Below are 25,823 nucleotides of genomic sequence, written 5' to 3' on the forward strand. Positions count from 1 at the left end.
CCATGTCGCATGTCTAGCACGCTTCTATTAGTCCACACCTCTTGTACAAAAAAAATTTGTGCTTTTGTCGCCATCTCCTGCGACTCATAGTGTTCTCATTTTTCAGGATATGGGGCTATATGAGGGTTTTATTTTTTGCAAATTAAGTTGACGTTTTTAATAATATTATTTTTGGGCAGATTTAATGTTTTCATTGCTTGTTATTGCATTTTAATGCAATGTTGTGGCAACCAAAAAAATGTAATTCTGGCATTTTGATTGATTTCTTGCTTCACCCTTTACGGATCAGATTAATTAATTTTTATGTTGATAGATTGAGCATTTCTGAACACTTTGATACCAAATATGTGTATTTTGTTATTATTGTTTTATTTTCAATTTTTATTCATTTTTTATTGATTTTACTAGTCGCCTTAGGGGATTTGAAGCCTGCACTATTCGATCGCTTCTGCTGATCAGAGAAATGCTTCAGCATCGCAATGATCAGCAGAAATGCTGATCTCCTGTGAATGCCGGTGCTCTGCGAGCACGACAGGGGTTAACAACTGATCCAGCACTGTTATGACAACCCATTGATACCACACGATAAAGTTACGAATGCGCCTATGACAACGGGGAACAGAGCGATCCTCTTCGGAGCGCGTTAGATTGCATAGTCAGATTTTGACAACACGATCTAAGGCGTTAAAAGGCGTTGCGATAGATGTCAGTGGACAACAAGCGCTGGTCAGTGATGGATACATTAATATCCAGGAACTCCACCCTATTAGAATCAGCATGAAACGTAAGATAGATGTTAAAAGAGTTGGAGTTCAAGTGACGCACAAAGCCCTCAAGCTCCGAGGTGGTTCCCCCCCAGATGACAAAAATGTCATCAATGTAGCGGAGCCAGCACTGCACATGGGAGCTAGCCGGCACGCCACCGCCGAAAACCTCCCTCTCCCAGTAACCCAGGAAGAGGTTTGCGTACGATGGCGCGCAAGCCGCCCCCATCGCAGTGCCGCGCCGCTGGAGGTAGAACCGTTCCCCGAAGGTGAAGGCATTGTGCGTCAGTATGAACTCCAATAACTCTAGAATCAGCTGTTGTAGGGTAGGTGCCCAGTTGCTCATACTCAAGAAGTACTCAACCGCCTGCAGACCATGTTCATGACGGATATTGGTGTATAACGTCTCAACGTCCAAGGTCACCAGTGATACGCCCACGTCCGCCGTCAGGCCATTAAGCCTCCTCAGGACGTCTGAAGTGTCTCTGACATGGGAGGGCAGCGTCTCAACCAAAGGTTGGAGATAAAAATCTATAAACTTGCAAACTGCATCGCATAGCCCTCCAATGCCAGAGACAATTGGACGTCCAGGGGGAACACGAGGGTTCTTATGTATTTTTGGTAAGAGGTAGAACGTGGGCGTCACCGGCAGCCTTGGAAGAAGACCATCATAGATCTTTTTTGTGATGGTGCCTGCGGTAAGAGCGTTCTCGAGTATGAGAGTCAACTGGGTTACATAGGTGTTGGTCGGATTTGAAGGGAGCATCTGGTAAAACTCGGCATTCTTCAATTGCCTGTATACTGCCCCCTTGTGTGCCTGCTCCCCCTGCTACCGTGGTAAGCTCTGGACTGGTCTCTGGTTCTGTGCAATATGGTTTTCTTCTAAGTGTAGCCGATACATTTATTCTTGCAGCTGTTTGACCTTTCTGGTTACACTAATGTATGTAATAACCTCTTTCTAGCACTAACCATGCCAGTGAGCTACATATGATTAATCTGGTACGATTTTTTATGCAGTCACATTTGGGGAATCAATCACCCTCCATGTCTCTGTAACCTTTTGTATACTCTTTATATACCCATACCCTGTGTTTTATCATTGCCTGTTCATTAAAGAATTTCTTATTTGCACACTCGTGCTTATGACTATTTCTTAAAACTTGTTGGCTATGAGGTATGGAGCAATTTTGGCAAAAATGAATGACTTTGTTTCTCTTTGTATACATATATGTCCCCAGAAGTCTTTGCCTCTTACTAATGTAAAAATCCAATTTTACTGTTCTACGTTTTTCTACCATGGTAATACATTAGCACCCTGTGATCACATCATGGAGCCGCCGATGACGGCGGGGAACAGCAAGATCTGCTGTCAGTGTTTGACAACATGATTTAAAGGGTTAACATGTGCGGGCGGATCTCCGATCCACCAGTGCCTGTTAGCTACACATCTCTGCTGATCAGATCAACAGAGATGTGCAGGGATTACTGCAGGCTCACCGGTAACCCCTTAACATTGGTTGTTAAGGGGTTAAAGGGAATCTGTCACTTAGAGCACCATAATGTAGGAGCAGAGACCCTGTTTACAGTGATGTGTCAGTTGCCATTTTTTGCTGTTTCAATATAATCAGCGTTTTGAGATTATCAATGTAGGAGAACTGGCCTCGTGCATCCTAGTCCAACCAGATCCCCAGCACTTATTAGCAGCTCTCTGTCAGTATACAATGTACTCAGAAAGCTGCAGTGTAAGACAGGGTTATACACAGCTCAACAACTGAGCTCTACTAGATCTGCAGGAGAGAAAACTGTGACTATCATAACAGCTGCACCAAGAAAACTAAGTGATACATTGCTGGAATCAGGGTCTCTGACCCTACCTCATGCTGCTGTACCCATGGGTCTTTACAGTAATGCACAGTTTACACTATGAATTTGCTTTGAATTTGTAACAACCTTGCATTTTGGTAGTATTTGGTCATGAGGTATTGTCATGTCCATGCTCTGCATGCCCGCCGTCCTGTAGAGCTGGTTTCTCGCCTTGCTCTGCTGGCCGACTACCTGCAGAGCTGGTTTACCACTTTCGATCCCCACCAGGTTTTTGGCCTCTCCCTGACTCTGGGGGAGGGGTCCTTCGGACCTTGATTTGGACTCCCCTCCGCTTTATTACAGAGCCGACCCTGCTGCCGCGCCGTCAGTGATATTTACGGCTTCGGCAAGTGCTCGGCTCGGTTTGGCTCTGCTCGTGTCTTCCCTGATCCTGTCCCGTTACTGTTCCCCTTCTCCAGCTCCCCCGACTTCCTGACTCTGCCCGTGTCTGCTTTCCCTGACCTCCCCATGACCCCTCCGTCTCATCTCCGCGTCTCCGCTCGTCCCGGTGTTCTGTCCTATTCCCTCCATTTTACCCCCCTCTCTATTACCCACATTCTCAACTCAGTCTCACCTCTGTTGTCTAATCTCATACCCTCCCTCTGACGGACTCCCTTGTGTACTGACTCCGGCTTGGGTTTTGACTCTGCTTCGGCTTCCCCTTTCTGTCTGAACTAGTACCTCTGTGTGTATCTGTGATGCCCTGGCAAAACCAGGGTGTCACAGACCTGCAGAAATCCAGCAAAGAGCAGGTCATTCTCCTCCTTGGTAACCTGATCCCACACCAGTGCAGCAGGAGACACACCCCCCTTCCCCAGTGTAAAGGTGGCTTTACACACTGCAACATCGCAAACGACATCGCTGTAACGTCACCGGTTTTGTGAAGTAATAGCGACCTCCCCAGCGACATTGCAGTGTGTGAAACACATCAGCGACCTGGCCCCTTCTGTGAAGTTGCTGATCGCTACAAATCATTCAGGACCATTCTTTGGTCCTTTGTTTCCCGCTGTGCAGCATGATCGCTAGAAAGTCTCAGTGTGTAAAGGGGACTTAAATGTGCAGGCAGCAGGAGCCGGCTTCTGCGGACACTGGTAACCACGGTAAACATCGGGTAACCAAGAAGCCCTGTCCTTGGTTACCCGATATTTACCTTCGTTACCAGCCTCCGCCGCTCTCACTGTCCGTGCCGGCTCCTGCTCCTTGCACGTGTAGCAGAGTACACATCGGGTAATTAACCCCATGTGTGCTGTAACTAGGAGAGCAGGGAGCCAGCGCTAAGCAGTGTGCGCTGCTCCCTGCTCTCTGCACGTGTAGCTACAGCACACATCGGGTAATTAACCCAATGTGTACTGTAGCTAGGAGAGCAGGGAGCCAGTGCTAAGCAGTGTGCGTGGCTCCTGCTCTGTGCACATGTAGCTGCAGCACACATCGGGTAATTAACCCGATGTGTACTGTAGCTAGGAGAGCAGGGAGCCAGCGCTAAGCAGTGTTCGCTGCTCCCTGCTCTCTGCACGTGTAGCTGCGTGCGCTGGTAACCAAGGTAAATATCGGGTTGGTTACCCGATATTTACCTTAGTTACCAAGCGCAGCATCGCCTCAGTGCGTCGCTGCTGGCTGGGGGCTGGTCACTGGTTGCTGGTGACAGCTCACCAGCAACCCGTGTAGCGATGCTCCAGCGATCCCTGCCAGGTCAGGTTGCTGGTGGGATCGCTGGAGCGTCTGACTGTGTGACCTATCACCAGCAACCTCCTAGCAACTTACCAGCGATCCCTATCAGGTTGTGTCGTTGTTGGGATGGCTGGTAAGTTGTTTAGTTTAAAGGGGCCTTTAGAGAAAAACAGAGCAGCAGGGGAGGGGCTGGAGCAGAGTGTGTGGGGAGAGGGAGAAGAGAGGAGCCTGGAGTTGTAGCTCCCGGCCTGCTACAGAAGCGTGCTCCAAAAGGGCCGGGACAGGCTGTTAGTGAGGAAGGGACTTAAGGTGACTGGGGCAGGGTAGTGGCCCGCTGGTATCGAAAGAGATCCCGGATCACTGCAGGGGAGTGGACTCCCCATTCCCAGCTGAGGAGGAAAGAAAGAGAAAGAGTGGAGAAAGAGGCACCTGGCTGCAGGGAAAGAACAGGGGTCTGCCGCACAGTGTGTGGGACTTCAACAACCTCCGTACCGAAGGCTACGGACACCGGCAACTTCTGGTTAATTTCTGACTCTGTGTGAATTTCCTTGCAAAGTGAACTGTGAGTAACAACATCCCCCGGTCCAACCGGGCGCACAGCTCTCAGATGGTCTCCATCTCCTCCCTGCACCACCTCACCGGGGTCCCGGGACACCAACACCCTACCCGTGGAGGGAAATCACCACCTTGCTGCCCACCACCATCCCCGGGATCCATTAACCGGCAGCGGCGGTGCTCCGTTACTTCACCGCACACCACGGGTGGCGTCACGCACAATCTCTCTTACCTAATCCCCTTCTTACTGTGGAGCCTGGGATCACAGACCGGGTCACGCCACCGTGATACCCACAGAAGTGACCCCGTGGCCCGGATCTGAGTACCCCTTATCCCCGGGCGACACATATCGACCTCGGCTTGTTTGTATTACTCTCCCCTAGGTTCAGCTCCACCTAGGGTTTCTGCTATTAGATCCTGTTTGGTTTGGGCGACATCTGGTGGTGTACTTGCCAACTGCAGCAGGTGTAGCTTCACAGGTATGTTATTTATTGGTATTTAAGTTTATACATAGTATGCACTATGCACTTTCCATCATTTTATGTCTGCCCTATATTATGGTATGACTTTAGTAGTGTATCTATAACCTGTCATTGTTCTATTTATTTTTTTATGATTATTCAATATAGTATCTATTTTTTATAGTTTTGCATGATCTATTCCTTTACTATTGTATATGTTAATTAAACATCATATATACCTCATAATCCATAATCTCTGGCAGCCATTCATTGCTAAGTGTACTATAGACTATACCCATTATGTACCTAGCTGATTTATATGTTTTACTTTGGATTGCTATTTGTATTATGTACCAGTAGTCTCACCTTGTATCTTGTTTGACATTATTTCATGATGATATGAATTGCAAGTCTTAGTGAAAAATAACACAAGGAAAAGTGGCCATACCCCTAAAAATTTTGTTTCAATATTTTCATCACTTGCATATCCCTCTTTGTTTTGCAATTTCAATGTTAAAGAATAAATATATAAAGGTCTTTCTTTTTATTGTAATCCTGTCTGGGATGATAATAAAATGACAGCTTAGAATTTACTTTCATACATTACTAAGATCTAGCCTAATTTTAAGGCCCGTTGATTAGTGTGGAAAAAACAATATAGCAAAATTGATGTTTTCCTTTGTTGTTGTTATTATTTTTATTATTATTATTATTATTATTATTGTTTGCACAAAAATTATTAAAAAAAATGTTGATTTAACCTATATGTCATTTTCAGAAACATTCCATTATTCCATTCAAGTATTCAGTGTGTGTATCCATCTATTTATCTACATACACTCAGCTTTATATATTAGATATGTGTGTATGTACTGTGTGTGTGTATGTATGTATGTATGTCCGCTAAAGGAATCCGCACCGTCACATTTACAATCATGAAATTTTGCACAGACACCCTATGTGACTCAGGGAATGTCATAGACAATGTTTTGACGGGAAAATTTAACCCCGTGCTTTAAGGCCGCTTTACACGCGTCAATTTATCTTGCGATCGCATGTGCGACGTGACACGCTCAGATCATATTTACGATTTGCCGGTATCGCTTATAGGTCGTTTATTTGCTGTCACATGTAACGATCTCAAAATCGACGCATCAGTGATCAACGATATATTGTTGGACCCAGGCGGTCGTTTGAATGTTGTTCGATGTTGGCAGGGTGTCAAACGGAGCAATATGTCGGTTGCTTCCCCAAAACGAACAATTTTTTAAAAATGAACGACATGTCAACGATCCACGATTTTCATCCTATTTGCGATCGTTCAGAGACACTCGTAGGTGTCACACGCAATGACGTCGCAAACGATGCCGGATGTGCGTAACGTAATTCGTGACCCCGACGACATATCGCCAGATAAATCGACGCATGTAAAGCCGCCTTTGGGCTATGTGCGCATGTGGCATAGTGTCCATGCTGCAAATTCTTCAGCAATTTGGGCAGTGCATGAGTGCTTCAAATCGCTGCAGAAACACTGTGTAATGGATTCAGTTTGTTTGCCGAATAGATGCCGATTTCATGCGCTCAGGATGCTGCCTCTCCCATAGACAGAGTGAGAGCATTACTCAAAGCGCACAAATAAAGTGACATGTTGTTTTTCTAAACGCAGAGATTTTGTCACATTTTTGACTCTCAAAATGCTGCGTTCAAAAAAGCAACGTGCTCATGGATTTGGCATGATTCTCATAGACTTTACTTGGAAAGCAGAACACATGCATTTTGACAATGTGACGCTGCAGCTTAAAACGCTGTGGAAACGCTAGAAAAAACGCTACGTGCGCACATAGCCTAACAGTTACTCTCTAAAAAACCTGCCTCCTTTAAAGTCAATGGAGTTTGGGACTACAGGTCATTAACAGGAGCTGTGATTGGTTGCTATACGTACAAAGGACATTCATAGTATAAGAAGCTTTTGTGTGAGGTAATATGATTTATGTGGAGAGATGGATAGAGACGGACAGGAAAAGAGACAGACAGGGAAAGAGAGAGAGGGGAGCCAGCACGATCTGAAAATGGCATGCATCATATAAAAAGTGCAAATTCACAGATTTATTCCAACTGTACTGTAATATAAATGAGACAGACAGGGAAAGAGACAGACAGGGAAAGAGACAGACAGGGAAAGAGACATGCAGAGAAAAATACAGCCAGGGAAACAAACAGACATGGAAAGCGACAGACAGGGAAAGCGATAGACAATGAAAGACAGACCGGAAAAAAGGCAGACAGGGAAAGAGACAGACGGACAAATAGACAGACAGAGACAGACAGACAGAGACAGACAGACAGATAGAGACAGACAGAGACAGACAGTTAGAGGGATAGAGAGACAGACAGAGACTGGGAGAGAGGGAGATAGACAGTTACTATCCCAGGCAACGCCGGGTACTACAGCTAGTACATATATATATATATATATATATATATATATATATATATATATACAAGTAAAATATATCTTTGTACCGTGTTAGCCAGTAGAGATAAAAAAATTTGTTTAAAAGAACTGAAGTTCAGTTCAGTTCAGTTCAGTTCTTTTAAACAAAATTTTTTTATATATATATATATATTTATACATAATTTATACATAATTTATACCTCCGTTGTCTTTATCTGGATTGTCTGGATCATCAGGATCCTTATTTTTCTTTTGATTTTTCCTTGAAAGTTTTTTGGTTGTTTTGCGGCCCGATACACTTGATGTGGATGATGTTGAAGAGAATGAGGAAGAAGACATATTTTCTTCAGATTCTGAAAGCAATATTTATCAACAAACTATGAGTCTTCAACATTAATATACACAGTGTAGTCTGTATGCATACAATGCAAATTAGTTTTATAGATTGTTTTACATAGCAATACCATAATTGAACCTTGGTCAGAAGTGTATTACATATTATGCCCCCAAATAAAAAAAGATATTTTAGTAGAATAATTTTACTTTTCCCTGCAGATTTCTTAGTCCCCTTTCATTAATAATTGTGTTATAACTGTTTAATCATTGCAATTTTGTTACTTACCGGCTACACTTGATGTAGGGAGATGATCAGCATAAATATATTTTTGTTTTTTGTACTTTCAATTTTTACCCCTTCTTGCAAGAGCCATAACAGTATAGGTTAGGGGGCAATGGATGAACAGTGTGAGGCCACAGTTATTTATAATAATTATTATTTATATAGTTATTTATTTATAAAATTATGTATGAGATAGCCAAGATGATTGTCTATAAAATGAAGGTAGTGGATGGTGAGATATTGTCAGGACTCTGGTTATTCTGTTTATCCGTTTTGGGCTTTTTTACCCTTTTCCAAAATTGTGTCCCCTGTTTCATTTTTCTCCATGTGTTCTGTGTCCGCTTCTCTTTATAAACCCCAGTCCAGCATCCGGTCTTCTGCTTGAGTATACTGCCTGGTTTTCGGCTTGAAGTGGTATTCCCAGTTCCTTCTTCTACTCCTGCAATTCCGGTGTGACATTTCCGCTGCTGTTCACCTGAAGTTCTGCTACTGTCTGCTCACCTGCTGCTTCCAGCTGCTGATGCCCAGACCCCTGCTGCGGCTCTTGCCTGACCTGCTCTGTACCTGTGTTCTGGACATTTGTAAGGATTATCATTTGGATTCTGGACATTAGTCTGTACTCTGCATTTTGCTTTGCACCTGTTCTCTGGACTGGTAAACTGCTCTGCATCTCGTCTGGACTTTCAGAGACTTTCCTTGAAGGCATAATATTATATTGCACTGTGTTTTTTGACTTGTTTGTTTATCATTGTGTGTTATAATTAGAGATGAGCCACCCCCCTAGAGTTCAAGTTCGGTTCGGTTCGTCAAACGGTGCCCCGTTCGACGAGCCATTCGTCGAACCGTTCGTCAAACTCTCGAACCCCATAGGAAACAATGGGAGGCAATCACAAACACATAAAAACACCTGGAAAACACCCTCAAAGTTGTCCAAAAGGTGACAAACAACTCCCAAGACAACACAAACACATGGGAAAGTGACAAGGACAAATACTCATGCGAAAACTAAACAGCTGGACTAGGAAAAAGAAAAGGAGACACAGATATAGGCATGGCATGCCCTTCTAACATCATGTAAAACACAGCAAGGGGACTCCAAGCAGACTCTCCCTTTTTTCCAAAAATTGGGCCCTACAGACACCACTTCAGTGGCAGCACTTGTGCCCCAGTTGTGCACTTCACAGGTACATTTGCATCAAGCACATTAAAAAAATAAGCCATCCTTAACCGTCCCCAGGATGACACCGGGGTAGGTAGCAAAGTCTTTGCTGAACCATGACTTGTTCATCTTGGCTCATTTTTAAAAACACCGCAAGGTTTACTCCAAGCAGAGACTGCCTTTTTTCCAAAAATTGGGCCACAGACACCACTTCAGTGGCAGCACTTGTGCCCCAGTTGAAAACTGGACAGGTACATTTGCATCAAGCACATTCAAAAATACGCAAGCCTTAACTGTCCCCAGGATGACACCGGGGTGGGTAGCAAAGTCTTTGCTGAACCATGACTTGTTCATCTTGGCTCATTTTTAAAAACACCGCAAGGGTTTCTCCAAGCGGAGTCTCCCTTTTTTCCAAAAATTGGGCCACACAGACACCCCTTCAGTGGCAGCACTTGTGCCCCAGTTGCAAACTGTATGTGTTGATTAGCATCAAGCACATTCAAAAATACGCCAGCCTTAACTGTCCCCAGGATGACACCGGGGTAGGTAGCAAAGTCTTTGCTGATCCCAGATCTGTTCATCTTGGATCATTTTTAGAAACACTGCAAGCAAGGGTTACTCCAAGCAGAGTCTCCCTTTTTTCCAAAAATTGGGCCACAGACACCACTTCAGTGGCAGCACTTGTGCCCCAGTTGCAAACTTGACAGGTACATTTGCATCAAGCACATTCCAAATACACAAGCATTTACTCTCCCCAGGATGACACATGGGTAGTAAAGTTCTTGCGGATCCATGACTTGTTCATTTTGATGAACGTTAGTCTGTCCACATTGTCACTGGACAGACGTGTGCGCTTATCTGTCAGAACACACCCAGCAGCACTGAAGACACGTTCAGAGACAACGCTGGCAGCTGGACACGACAAGATCTCCAAGGCATAAGTGGCGAGCTCAGGCCATTTTTCAAGATTTGATGCCCAAAATGAGCAAGGCTCCAGTTGCAAAGTCATGGCATCGATGTTCATTTGGAGATACTCCTGTATCATCCTCTGCAGCCGTTGACTATGTGTCAGACTTCTTGTCTCTGTTGGCCTTGCAAAGGATGGTCTAAAAAAATTATGAAACGATTCAATAAAATTGCTGTTACCAGCACCAGATATGGGGCTGCTGGTACGGTTAGACTGTTGATGACGAAACCATCCCATGTTTGTCAAGTTACAACTGGGAGATTCACTCCCTGCACCACTGGAGTTTGGTGAGATTAAGATTGAGTAACAGCTTCTGCTGATACTCCTGCATACGTGCGTCCCTTTCTATGGCTGGAATTATTTCACAAAATTTGGACTTGTACCGGGGATCTAATAGTGTGGCAACCCAGAAGTCATCATCACTTCTAATTTTGACAATCCGAGGGTCATGTTGGAGGTAGTGCAGCAAGAAGGCACTCATGTGTCTTGCGTATCCATGCGGACCAAGTCCTTGCTGTGTTTGTGGCATAGAGGTGCTAACTGTTCTTTCTTCCTCTGACATCTCCCCCTAACCTCTTTCAACTGAAATGTGACCAAGGTCTCCCTCATCTGCTGAGTCTTCCATGTCCATGGACAGTTCGTCCTCCATTTCTTCATGTTCTCCTGCACCTTCCTCAACATTTTGCCTGCTACATGCGCCCTTGTTAATCCCTCTCCCCCACTGTCCCATGCCTGCCGCCTTGGTGATGATGAACGTCTGGACTTTGGTGATGTTGTTATCCCTTGCGCATATGAATCCTCATGTACTTCCTCCCCTTCCTGTTGAACCACCCCCTGACTCCGAATAGTGTTTAGCGTGTGCTCCAGCATGAAAATGACTGGAATTGTCATGCTGATAATGGCATTGTCAGCGCTAAACATATTCGTCGCCATGTCGAAACTGTGCAGAAGGGTGCATACGTCCTTGATCTGAGACCACTCCATCAGGGTGATCTGCCCCACCTCTGCATCTCGTTGGCCCAGGCTATACATCATGACGTACTGCACCAGTGCTCGGCGATGCTGCCACAGTCGCTGTAACATGTGGAGAGTCGAATTCCAGCGTGTCGGCACATTGCATTTTAGGCGATGAACCGGCAGGCCGAAAGACTTCTGGAGCGATGCAAGTCGCTCAGCTGCTGCGGTTGAACGGCGGAAGTGAGCAGACAGTTTTCGTGCCCTGTTCAGAAGGCCATCTAGGCCGGGATAGTGTGTTAAAAATTACTGGACAACAAGGTTCAACACGTGAGCCATACAAGGCACGTGTGTCACCTTGCCCAGACGAAGGGCCGCACCCAGGTTTGCAGCATTGTCGCACACGGCCTTACCTGGCTGCAGATTGAGTGGAGACAACCATTTATGAAACTCGGACAGCAGAGCTGCCCACAACTCAGCCGCTGTGTGACTCTTATTTCCAAGACATTTCAAGCTAAAGACCACCTGATGCCGTTGTGCTCTGCTGCCAGCATAGTAATGTGGGGTGCGTGATTCCTTCTGCGCAGTTACAACGCTGGTGGTCTGACCAGGCAGGCTTGGGGCGGAGGTGGAGGACCCAGACGAGGTTGAGGAGGCAGAAGCAGTGGAGTTACCCAGTGCCCAGTCAGCGACATGTAACGCCCCTATCCATGCTTACTGGTCCAAGTATTGGTGGTGAAATGCACCTGTTCACACACAGAGTTTCTCAAGGAAGCGGTGATGTTATGTGCAACATGCTGGTGTAGCGCAGGTACACCTTTCTTAGAGAAGTAGTGGCGACTGGGCATCTGGTACTGGGGCACTGCGATGGACATAAGGTCTCTAAAATCCTCTGTGTCCACCAGGCAGAAAGGCAGCATTTTGGTAGCCAAGAGCTTACAGAGGGATAAAGTCAACCTCTTAGCTTTCTCATGGGTCAGAGGAAATGGCCTTTTATTTGTCCACATCTGAGGGACGGAGATCTGGCTGCTGTGTATAGATGGTGGTGAGTAGGGTGTCCCTGGAAAAATGCAGGTTTGTGAGGAAAGTGCAGGCGTAGACATGATGTTGCCTTCATCCAACGTTGGTGCTATCGATGTCTGAGAGAGCTGTACACACGCACTTGTTTCCCCTTCCAAACCAACTGACGACCTAACAAGCAAACTGCTTGTTGCGGTTACAGTGGTGGAAGGTGTGCGTGGAAAACCAGGTGTAACAGCTGTGCCCCCAGTAATAGAAGATGAAGATTGCGCGGATGCACTGGAAGGGGCAGGCGGTGGTTGTCCCGCTATGCTAGGTCGCATTGCAGCACAGTGAGCTTCCCACTGAGAATTATGCTTGTTATTCATGTGACGATTCGTGGAAGAAGTTGTCAAACTGGTGAGCTTTTTGCCTCTACTTATAGATTCCTGACAAATTTTACAGATCACATGACTTGGGAGATCCTTTGCAAGGTCAAAAGAGGACCAGGCTAGGCAAGGCTTAGAGGACATGCGACCTGCAGAGCCACCCCGACTTGTGCTCAGAGGCAGAGTGGTGGCCGAGGATGTAGTTGTAGACATGTTACCAGTACTCCGACTCTGTCCAGGAAGGCGCAAGGTAACTTCGACGTCAGTTGCATCCTCCTCCACCGCCTCTGTTGACCTCCTCAAGTGCCTGACTGTGGGTTGACAGTAAGTGGGATCTAGAACTTCATCATCAAGTGTTGTGTTTGCACTTCCCTCGCCCTCAGACCTAGCCTCTTCCTGCCCTGACCGAATATTAAGTAAGTTGTCATCCCAATCTGGTATCTGTGTCTCATTCTCATCAGTATGTTCCTCATTGTCTCCACCATCAGGTGTTACAGTTTGGGAATGAAAGTTGGTCATCAGGGCCTGAATCTGAGTCACAAAGGTTCTGGGCATCACTGCAGACCATTTCCTGGTCTGTACTCACTGTAGCTTGGGAGCAGACCTCTGATTCCCAGGCTATAGTGTGACTGAACAGCTCTGCAGACTCAGCCATCTCTGGTACACCATACTTCGCAGGGTGGGTGGAGACTTGATAGCTGGGAGAAAGCAATTATGATTGGGATGACAACTCAGAGGACTGGTTTTTTTTTATGTGGTAGTTGAGGTGGAAGAGAGGGCACTTGTTGGAGCACTTGAGATCCATTCAAGCATGTTCTTTTTTTGTGCATCATCTACCTTTCTTACAGTTGTTCGGGTCCGTAAAAAAGGGAGCACATCGGATTGTCCACGGAAAGTAGTAGGCATCTTACTTTTGCTGGAAGATGGCTTATCTTCAGCAGATGTTAATGTAGCTTTGCCACCTTCCCCACGGACACAAACTATTTTTCCTTTTCCAACACGCCTGTTCCTATTTCCACCAGCATCTGTCCTTTTGCCACTCATTTTGTTAGCAACAAGATTAGTCACTTACAATGTGGTAGCAAAAATTGAGAGGTGGTGTAGATTTCAGAGGTGGTGTAACTTTATTGACAGCTGAAGAACCAACACTGACTATCCCTGACAATGCAACTATGGCCCTAAAACTGGCAGCACTGTTTGCTATAAAAATAGCGTAGCAAAATGTTCAGGAGGGTAGAAAGCAGAGGTGGTGGGACATGCTTGGCACAAGTGGGACACAAAATTAGTATAGCAGACACTTTTTGGATGCCACTTATGTTCAGCATTGTTTGCTATAAGAATAGCGTAGCTAAATGTGCAGAAGGGTATAAAGCAGAGGTGGTGGAACTTGCTTGGCACCAGTGGTAAACTAATGGAGTATAGGAGACTTTGTGAATGCCACTAACTTTCAGCACTGTTTGCTATAAAAATAGAGTAGCAAAATGTGCATGAGGGTTTAATGCAGAGGTGCTGGAAAATGCTTGGCACCAGTGGGACACAAAATTAGTATAGCAGCCACTGTTTGGATGCCACTTATATTCAGTACTGTTTGCTATAAAAATAGCGTAGCAAAATGTGCATGAGGGTTTAATGCAGAGGTGCTGGAAAATGCTTGGCACCAGTGGGACACAAAATTAGTATAGCAGCCACTGTTTGGATGCCACTTATATTCAGCACTGTTTGCTATAAAAATAGCGTAGCAAAATGTGCATGAGGGTTTAATGCAGAGGTGCTGGAAAATGCTTGGCACCAGTGGGACACAAAATTAGTATAGCAGCCACTTTTTTGATGCCACTTATGTCCAGCACTGTTTGCTATAAAAATAGCGTAGCAAAATGTGCATCAGGGTTTAATGCAAAGGTGCTGGAAAATGCTTGGCACCAGTGGAACACAAAATTAGTATAGCAGCCACTGTTTGCATGCCACTTGTATTCAGCACTGTTTGCTATAAAAATAGCGTAGCAAAATGTGCAGCAGGGTTTAATGCAGAGGTGCTGGCAAATGCTTGGCACCGGTGGCACACAAAATTAGTAAAGCAGCCACTGTTTGCATGCCACTTATATTCAGCACTGCTTGCTATAAAAATAGCATGGCAAAAGTGGGCAGGTGGGCACAGTGGCCGGGTTCTCTGGGTCAGTGGACAGGAAAGGAAGCCTCACTTTCTATCCCTCCTAAGGGTGAAATGCAGCAAGGAATTCCCTGAGCTTAGTTACACAGACGCTGTTATCTGAAGCTGTATACAGCGTTTCCACGGACCTGACTGTCACCTATGGCTCTGAGCCCGAGAAAATGAGCCCTGAAAAGGACTGAAATAAACTTCTGTCCCTAATCTGTAGAGCGCTGTGTGTGTAGCGTACACAGCCGGAGCGGCGCCAGGAGCTGCGTGAGCGGTGACTGACACCTAGACGCAGGAAGCAGATAATGGTACCGTGGGAGAAAATGCCCGCATTTATAATGCAAGGACATGTGACATGGACAGACTATGACACATGCCCTTGCTTGTCTGGCAAAAAAGACCACTTAGCTGTGTGTGTGTCTGTGATTGGCTGACATGCTGGCCTGCCTCACTGCATGCGCGCTTAGGGAAAAAAAAAAAAATGGTGATTGCCATTATCCCAGCAGCACTGATCTAAACGCGCTGCCCCCGCACACTATACGCTGAAATTAGATAATAGTGTAAATCACAGAGTGACTCACACTATTACAGTGAAAAGCCAGCTAGTAATTAGCTAGGCTTTTTGCTGATCGAACTGTTCTTGAACGTAACTCAAGCTATTGAGCTTTTAGCATAAAGCTCGCGTTCGCGTTCGAATTCGAGCACCCTCCAAAATCACTCGAACATGAAATTGGCGAACCTCGAACATCGCTCAACTCTAGTTGTAATACAGACTTTATCACCCATAAACTGAGTTCAGTTGAGTCTTTGCTCCACGCTAATAGATTCCTGAGTTACCTATTACAATTATTACAGATATGAGCCTGAAAGTCAAATGTTCAAAACAGTGTTACCCTTTTGCTTGTTAGTGTAGGTATTCTTGAATTTATTGTTATATTTTGGCCACCTAGACACAGCTCCTTATACTCATGTAGGTTTTTTAAAAAACAAGCAATAAGAAAACCCGTTTTTTTCAGGCGGAAGACTCTCCAAAACACCTAGGTATATTCTCTCCTTTTTTGCTTTCCAGTTCACTTCTATTGTAAAGTATGACGCATCCTCCATGCAGTAATTTCCAGAAGAATGTTTTACATGATTATTTTAATCATTTGCCATTTTTGGAAATGTGATGTGGTTAAAATATGCCAAAAAGGTTTAACCTATGACCATCATGTCTTTTTTACATTGAAATGAATAGGAAGTTTATTTGAAATGGTTTCTGAATGCTGTTTCTAGTAAAGTTTGGAGCACATCGACACCAAACCCGCTAAAAATAAAGCATTGAGTAAATATATCCTTAGGGGTACTTTACAAGCTGCGACATCGCTAGCGATTGCTAGCGATGTCGAGCGCGATAGCACCCACCCCCGTCATATGTGCGACATTAGGTGCTAACTGCCGTAGCGAACCTTATCGCTACGGCAGCGTCACACACACGTACCTGGTCAGCGACGTCGCTGTGACCGCCAAACAATCCCTCCCTCAAGGGGGAGGTGCGTTCGGTGTCATAGCGACGTCACTCCGGCGTCACTAAGCGGCCGGCCAATAGAAGCGGAGGGGCGGAAATGAGCGGGATGTAACATCCCGCCCACCACCTTCCTTCCGCATTGCTGGTGGAGGCAGGTAAGGAGATGTTCGTAGCTCCCGCGGTGTCACACATAGCAATGTGTGATGCCGCAGGAACGACGAACAACATCGTACCGGTGGCAGCAGCGATATTAAGGAAATGAACGATGTGTCAACAATTACCGTTTTGGAACGATTTTGCGATCGTTGATCGTCGCTCATTAGTGTTGCATGCTGTGATGTCGCTACCGACGCCGGATACACGTCACTAACGATGTGACCCCGACGATATATCGGTAGCGATGTCACAGCGTGCAAAGTACCCCTTAGAGTTTCTATAGAAACTCACAGCCAACTCCATAAACTTCTATATTGAAAGTCTATTGAGTTTGTTATACTGTCTAGTCGCTCTTTCTAGTCAAGGTTTCTGACATGTCTCTATGACATGTCAAAAATTTCATAAAAGTGTAACTACTCTTTTAAGAAAACATGAAACTAAAGGTAAATTATATTATATAGAATATTCATTATAGAATGACGTTATTAATAGGGATGATTGAATATCACAAATATTTGGCAATATTTGGCTTCGCGAATATCCGACGAATAGTTCACCGCTATGCGAATATTCGATGCACAATGTAAGTCTATGGGAATCCCGAATAGTTGCTATTCGAGTTTCCCACAGACTTACATTGCGCATCGAATATTCACAAATAGTCGAATAGCGGCGACCTATTCGGCGAATATGGGCGTTGCCGAATATTTGCGGTATTCGATCATCCCTAGTTATTAACTATTGGAAGCAATAATAAATATATCTGCTAAAACCAAGACAGTTTTCTTATCATTCAAATTTCTTTTTCATTTTGAAATGTAGAGACTCATTATAATATTAGGTAATCTTTGTAAACACGCTACCTTCCTTTTCTTCTTCTGACTCAGAAACTTGCTTCTTCTTCTTTTTCGGCTTTTTTGGCGATTTTTTTGATGGTCGTTTTTTATCTTTTGGTGACGGCTTCTGGTTGGGATCTAAAATATACCAAAGTAATACAAAGAACATTATTAAAAGCACAGACTATTTATTCATTTTGCATAAAACTGAGATTACATTGTTCCCGTACCTGTACGGGCATAGATATTACATCATTGTATTCATTTTTATTATCCAGAAAAGTCACTGTTTTATTTATACCCAACTGTCCATTAATTCCCAAACAATAGATATTCCATTTGTAGGGTTATCCGGCTAAAGCATCTGATGACCTACTCATCTTGTACTGGTCACATCACCATTTACTTCCTAGGTGCTTATTCAATGCAGATACATATGCTTCTTAGACATTAATTTATACACATCCCCCGCCATATTTACCTGATCTTCTTCTGTATATTTTTTTTCCTAAAAATTATAAAGACCTACAAGGATTTGATTTAACCTTAAAAAGATCTTTAATATTTAGGCACAGAGATCTAAGTCAGACTCAGCATGACTCAAATCTATGTTCTTTGGGGCTAATTTTACGCACCCAAACATGCCATATTGATAAAAAATACCTTCCACATCGTCTTCGTATTCTACTATAAACTTCTTTTTCTTCTTTCTTGGTTTTTTAGGTGATGAGTACCTTAGATTTTTTTTGTTCTTTTTTGGGGATTTTTTTTTAGGACGTTGAGATGGCACTTTTCCCTCGTAGGGATCTAGATTAAAATGAATAAATGCTTTTATTTGTAGAATCAACGTGACTGAATATTAACGCTCAACCATGCTGAGACTAAATGTGAAATTTCAATGTTTTAAACACATCATTGAATCGTAAAAATAATCATCATCAACCTCATCTTCTAAATGAATTCAGTTGAACAATGTTAACCTTTCCAGAAATCTAAGACACTGTTATATTCCATATGCCCAGTATTCCTAAAGCAAGAGATAGAACATTTTATGTCACTTAAGATTTGATCCATAAAGTCTTTAGACTGATTTAAGTTGCCAGGATGAGTTTTTGGTGAGGTTTTGCTGCTACATATTTTTGCTGCTCAAAAAATACAGCATTTTACAGTTCCAGAGGATGGGATTTCTAGAAATCTTATGACCACTATGCTTTTTTTATGTTGTGTAAACTGCCCTGCGGTGCATGTTTGAAATGCACAAAGTCAATGTTTCTTGCAAAGTATGCTGAGTTTTATGTGCAGCGCTTCCTCATAAATTGTATTAGATTCAGAAAATCCACAGGTAATAAAGAATATAATTTTGTAGTATTTCCAATCAGAAATGCACTAAACCACAAAAAGCATAACCGTAGTTTTAATTTTTATTTCATAAATCAATAGAACACATGAAAATAAGCAACTTTGTAATATTTGTAATGGAATCCAGCTCACTCACGCCTGACCTCACCGCACCTCAGACACGGATCCGGCCCTGCCCCGGCCGCAGCAATGAGAAATGAAGGAAAGCGATCCAGCTGAGTGACCAGGTGATTTATTCAGTGCAATACAGACATGGCATAGTCGTGGTTAACGCGTTTCTGGCTCAACGCCCTTAATCATAACAACTAGTGAATGTTGCCTCTCCCTCTGGGGCAATCAAGCTGAAATGGAAACATATGTGTCAGCAGACAAAGCTGGATGAGAAAAGTGAACAAGTGAAAAAAAACAGCATATATATGTATATGTGAAACAAAATGCCTTTGTTAGAACCACATATGGATGCTCTATCATTTTTTTTATTATTTATCATTAAATGTCCCTGATAATCAAGAACAAAAACTAAATAACAAATGAATGTATCATACATTCATAAAAAAATTGTTTAAAAGAACAGAAAGTCCTCAGTGGTTGATACCTTTTAATGGCTAACTGAAAAGATGGTAATAATAGCAAGCTTTCGAGACTACTCAGGTCTCTTCATCAGGCATGGTATATCACAAAATCTGAAATCATGGTATAATCACAAAATCATGTTATACCGTGCCTGATGAAGAGACCTGAGTAGTCTCGAAAGCTTGCAATTATTACCATCTTTTCAGTTAGCCATTAAAAGGTATCAACCACTGAGGACTTTCTGTTCTTTTAAACAATTTTTTTATCTCTACTGGCTAACACGGTACAAAGATATATTTTACTTGTATCATACATTCATGCCATTTATAATTTCATATTAGCAATAACAAGAAAGAATCATATATATAAATTTATTATCTACATGACTCTTCTATTTGTATATTTGTATTTTATACTTATATATTATTAATTTAGACTGAAATATAAGAATGCATGAGTGAAAATATAGAGCAATCATATAGGGTTTCACAGGTATAATATCAATATGATACAATATTACATAGTTGTATTAAGGTGGAAAATGTACTTTAAGTGAACAATAGGTGATCATAAAATTTCCATTAGGATTTCTCACAAAATTGGAAAACCACTAATTTATATAAAAATTAGTTAAAGTGATTCACATTTGTCAAATTTATACAAAACAAACCAAAAAAACATGAAAAATTGTATACAAATTCATCGGTCATTGTGGCAAGTGCCATTTCTTGTATATATTACTTATAAATGGATGATTCAAATAGCCCATATTGATTGAAATAAAGCAGTTCATTTCATTTGGAAACAACAAGAGAAATTCCTTTGTATTAACCCCTTAAGGACGAAGCCAGTTTTGTACTTAATGCCCAGGCCATTTTTTGCAATTTTGACCAGTGTCACTTTATAAGGTTATAACTCTGGAACGCTTCAATGGATCCCGGTGATTCTGAGATTGTTTTTTCGTGACATATTGGGCTTCATGTTAGAGGTAAATTTAGGATGATATTTTTTTATTTTATTTGTGAAAAAATCTGAAATTTGACAAAAAAAATAAAAATTTTGCAATTTTCAAACTTTTAATTTTTATGCCCATAAACCAGAGAGTTATGTCACACAAAATAGTTAATAAATAACATTTCCCACTTGTCTACTTTATATCAGCGCAATTTTTGAAACAAAATTTTTTGGGGTTAAGAAGTTAGAAGGGTTCAAAGTTCATCAGCAATTTCCCATTTTTTCAACAAAATTTACAAAACCATTTTTTTAGGGACCACATCCCATTTGAAGTGACTTTGAGAGGCCTAGGTGACAGAAAATACCAAAAATTGACACCATTCTAAAAACTGCACCCCTCAAGGTACTCAAAACCACATTCAAGAAGTTTATTAATCTTTCAGGTGCTTCACAGGAACTAAAGTAATGTGGAATGAAAAAAAATAAAATTTAACATTTTACCTAAAAATGTTGCTTTAGCACTAATTTTCTTACTTTTTCAAGAGGTAACACCAAAACTTGGACCACACACTTTGTTACCCACTTTCTTATGAGTGCGCCGATACCCCACATGTGGTCAGAAACCTTTGTTTGGGTAAATGGGAGGGCTTGGAACGAAAGGAGCAATATTTGAATTTTGGAAAGCAAAGTTGGCTGAAACAGATTGCGGGCACCATGTTGAATTTACAGATCCCCTAAGGTACCTAAACAGCAGGAACCCCCCTCAAGTGACTCCATTTTGGAAACTAGACCCCTTAAGGCTTCTATCGAGGGGTATTCTGAGCATTTTGGACCCACAGGTACTTCACAGATTTTGATAACGTTACGTTGTCATATTGAAAATTGTCATTTTTTTCTCAAAAATGTTGCTTTAGCATCAATTCTCTCACTTTTTCAAGAGGTAATTCCAAAAATTTGACCCAAATCTTTGTTACCCACTTTTTATGAGCGCGGTGATACCTCACGTGTGGTCTGAAACCTTTGTATGGACAAATGGGAGGGTTTGGAACGAAAGGAGCAATATTTGAATTTTGTAAAGGAAATTTGGCTGAAAAAGATTGCGGGCACCATGTCGCATTTGGAGGACCCCTAAGGTACGTAAACAGCAAAAAAACCACCACAAGTGACCCCATATTGGAAACTAGGCCTCTCAAGGAATTTATCTAGATGTTTGGTGAGTACCCTGAACCCCCAGTTGCTTCACAGACGTTTATAACGTTGAGCCATGAAAATAAAAAAATAAAATTTTACCACAAAATTGTTACTTCAACCAGGTAGCTTTTTTTTTCACAAGGGTAACAGGAAAAAAATCACCATGAAATTTATTGTGCAATTTCTCCTGAGTTTTGTGATATCTTATATGTGGTGGAAATCAACTGTTTGGGCACACGGCAGGTCTTGGAAGGGAAGGAGTGCCATTTGACTGCAAAATTGTCTGGAATCAATTGCGGACGTCATGTTGCATTAGGAGAGCCCCTGAGGTGCCTAAGCAGTGGAGGTCCCCCACAAGTGACCCCATTCTGGAAAATAGACCCCTCAAGGAATTTATCTAGATGCTTGGTGAGTACCCTGAACCCCCAGGTGCTTCACAGAAGTTTATAACGTTGAGCTGTGAAAATAAAAAAATACATTTTTACCACAAAATTGTTACTTCAACCACATAGCTTTTTTTTTAACAAGAGTAAAAGGAAAAAAAGCAGCATAAAATGTATTGTGCAATTTCTCCTGAGTATGCTGAAACCTTATGTGTGGTGGAAATCAACTGTTTGGGTGCACAGCAGGGCTCGGAAGGGAAAAAGTGCCATTTGACTGAACATTTGGCTGGAATAATTAGTGGAGGCTATGTCGCATTTGGAAATCCCCTAAAGTGCCTAAACAGTGGAGGTCCCCCACAAGTGACCCCATTTTGGAAACAAGACACCTCAAGGCTTTTATCTAGGTGTATATTGAGCATTTTGAATCCACGAATACTTCACAGAATTTGATAAGCTTAGGTTGCCATATTGAAAATTTTCATTTTTTTCACAAAAAGGTTTATTTAGCATCACATTTCTCACTTTTTCAAGAGGCAACAACAAAACGTGGACCCCACAGGTTGTTATCCAATTTCTTGTGAGCGCAGGGATACCCCATATGTGGCCAAAAACCTCTGTTTGGATTAATGGGAAGGCTTGGAATGGAAGGAGCACCATTTGAATTTTGGAAAAGTTGAAATAAATTGCACGCACCATGTCACATTAGCAGGGCCTCTTGGGTACCTATACAGCAGAAACCCCCACAAGTGACTCCATTTTGGAAACTGGACCCCTCAAGGATTTTATTCAGGAGTATAGTAAGCATTTTGAATCCACAGGTACTTCACAAAAATGTTGCTGTAGCAACAAATTTCTCACTGTTAGGCTATGTGGCCATGATCCAGTGACACGGCGTCTAGTACACAGTGCCAGCCTTCCTGCAGAGATGTGAGTGTTGTCCACGGGAGAACGCAGCTGCCCATGCCCACGATTTGGGTTCAGGCTGCTGTGGACTTTAGCTCTATTCTACCTGCACAGAACACTCATCTCCGCAGCATAAATTGACACGCTGAGGCTCGGGAAGCTGCGTCACAGGTCAGTTTATGCTGCGGAGAAAAGAAGCACAGTGGGCATGAGATTTCTAAAAATCCTTCCACTGTGCTTCTACTGCACAACGCAGCGCTATGGATGCAGGGAAAACACTCTGCGCCCAAAGCACTGCAAACCCTGATTGTGGGCACACAGCGAAAAATGCTACAATGGCTGAATGGATAGATGTCAAACATATATAACGTCCCACCCCCTGCATATTCTAAGCTGGCGCCCTTTAGTGCCTTTCATGTGGCACTAAAGGATGCCTAGCCTTGTAATTAGCCCAAAAAGAAAAAAAAAATAATTAAAATAAATGACGTGGGGTCCTCCCTATTTTTGATAGCCAGCTAGGGTAAAGCAGACAGCTGTAGCCTGCAAACCACAGCTGACAGCTTCACCTTGGCTGGTGATCAATTTGGAGGGCTCCCCAAGCTGTTTTGTGTTTTTTTTTAATTATTTATGAATAATTTAAAAAAAAAACAAACGTAGGGTCCCCCCAAATTAGATCACCAGCCAAGGTAAAGCTGACAGCTGGGGTCTGGTATTCTCAGGGTGGGAAGAGCCATGGTTATTGGACTCTTCCCAGCCTAAAAATAGCAGGCTGCAGCCGCCCCAGAAGTGGCGCATCCATTAGATGCGCCAATCCTGGCGCTTCGCCCCAACTCATCCCGCGCCCTGGTGCGGTGGCAAACGGGGTAATAAATGGGGTTGATACCAGATGTGTAATGTCACCTGGCATCAAGCCCAGCAATTAGTTATGTCACAGCGTCTATTTGATACCAGACATAACTAATTGACAGTAATAAAAAAAAAAATGGACAACAAAAAAAAAATTTATTTGAAAAAACACTCCCCAAAAACATTCCCTCTTTTAGCCAATTTATTGAAAAGAAAAAAAAAAATTGGGTCCCTGTAATCCATTGTGAAAGTCCCGCGGCGATTCTAGACCTTCTAGAATATGGGGGCACGTTCAGGGAACGTGTCCCCCATTTTCTAGGGGTGCAGACCCTCCATTTGAGGAGAGTGGGTGCAAAGAATTTGCACCCACCCTCCCCGGGTCACAGCTGCAGAGAGCGAGCAGCAGCAGCCAGCTCTCTGAGTCAGACACAGGAAGCTGTCAGCCGCGCTCTGCAGTGTGACCGGCGTCTGCTGTGAAGGAGGAGGGGGCCGCGGGGGATCAGAGCTGACAGGTACGGGGGACACCGGGGAACACCAGGGTGGGAATAGGGGGTGACCTGGCAGGGCCTGGGGAGCAGGTTTCTGTCGTATGTGTCATAGCACATGCGACAGAAACCATAGGAAAGGGGGAAATGCGGCCGGCGCGCTGCTGTGCGCGCCGGTATGTGCGGCGCCATGCTAGATTATCGGGAGGAAGGGGGGTGGGGGGACACTTTGGCGACACCGGGGGACCGGAGAGGACCGGGGGATGAGATTTATCTCCCATCTGACATGATTGTTTATGCCAGATGGGAGATAAATGATTTTTTACCGGCGCGGTCATTTACTGTAACTTGATCATCGGTATACGGTGTATACCGGTCATCAGGTGAGCGGGGACCGGAAAAACCGACCAGAATCATGATCTCCAGGGTCTCAGCTACCCCCGGCAGCTGAGACCCCGGAATTTTTCTGACTCTGGGGGGCGCTAGACCCTTTTTTCCGACCGCCGTTAAAAAGCGGCGGATCGGAAGAAGTACCCTAATTTGTCGCCGTTAAAAGGCGTATCGGCGGTCGTTAAGGGGTTAAGCCAGTATCTCAGTTGCGACTTTTTGGGGAAACTCCAGGTCAGGTTCAGTTGGAAAGTTTGTGTCATTATAGATCAATGTGAACAAAGTCCTACATCGATTGATTCAAGCATCATTTTGTGAAAAAATATATAGTAAAATTGATGCATTCTTTTACAAGATGTTTCTGTAGAATACAAAAGTATTTTAGTTTTGAACAAGATCAGATTAACATTAACAAGATTGTTTCAGGTATAACAACAATTTGGTCAAGAAAGAACTTTGTACCACTGCACTGTTATACAGGTTATCACAATAGTTAAAAAAAACACAAAAAAACATGGCACATTAGCAGCCAAAACCTTTATCAAATTTATCAAATATTTTAGGCAAAATCAAGTGGCCAATTTAAAATCATTGACACAGTAATATTACAAATTGCTATTAATTACTGTAAAGAACAGATAGTGTTAGATTAGCCACCTATAATGGTCTGAAAGGTAAATGAGTAAGCAGACTGGTGACACACTGGACCGAAATGTTGCTGTGAACAAGCAGGCACACCCATGTCATAAAGTTGCCATAATTGTGCACAATATTTCCATCAACACCAAAAATCTCCACAAAAGGGGAAATAGAAGAAAAAGTGATGTTCATCACATAAAAGAAAAACTGTAATTGCGATTTAGATCATAGTACAATGACATTCCAAACTAGTTGCAATACAAAACCCAGACATTAATAATGTAACATTATATCGCGTCTGAGATTTAGGCCATGGGGAACTCTAGTATTCAATTGGAAAATCCACCATGCCTCTCTATTTCTCAGACCATCCAAGCTGAAACCATGTCTGGGTTTTTTATGCAGTTTTTCAATCGCATATGCAGAAAAAAATTCAATTGACCTATTGTGTTCTTGAATAAAATGTTTAGAAGCCTGTGATGTGTTTTTTATTTGGTTATATTTGGCAATATCATGGAGATGTTCCTTTATTCTAGTGCAAACCGTTCGCTTTGTGCTGCCAACATATTTTAGATTGCATTTATTGCACTCTATAA

General features: G+C 43.1%; 1 protein-coding gene across 7 annotated transcripts in view; it reads right to left on the minus strand.

Annotated features, from left to right (window-relative positions):
• Nucleotides 1–25,823, minus strand: part of PRG4 (proteoglycan 4) — a 189,375-nt gene that overhangs the window by 110,000 nt on the left and 53,552 nt on the right. For 6 of the 7 annotated variants that reach the window (XM_075322005.1, XM_075322006.1, XM_075322007.1 and 3 more), the window contains 3 exons: nt 18,171–18,314; nt 17,535–17,645; nt 7,967–8,119 (listed from right to left, as the gene is read on the minus strand). In XM_075322005.1, coding sequence (XP_075178120.1) covers nt 7,967–8,119; nt 17,535–17,645; nt 18,171–18,314 — 408 coding nt within the window. The remainder of the gene's footprint in view (nt 1–7,966; nt 8,120–17,534; nt 17,646–18,170; nt 18,315–25,823) is intronic. The other variant, XM_075322011.1, reaches the window with a different exon arrangement.

Source organism: Anomaloglossus baeobatrachus, chromosome 8 (assembly GCF_048569485.1).
Source record: "Anomaloglossus baeobatrachus isolate aAnoBae1 chromosome 8, aAnoBae1.hap1, whole genome shotgun sequence".
Lineage (NCBI taxonomy): Eukaryota > Metazoa > Chordata > Amphibia > Anura > Aromobatidae > Anomaloglossus > Anomaloglossus baeobatrachus.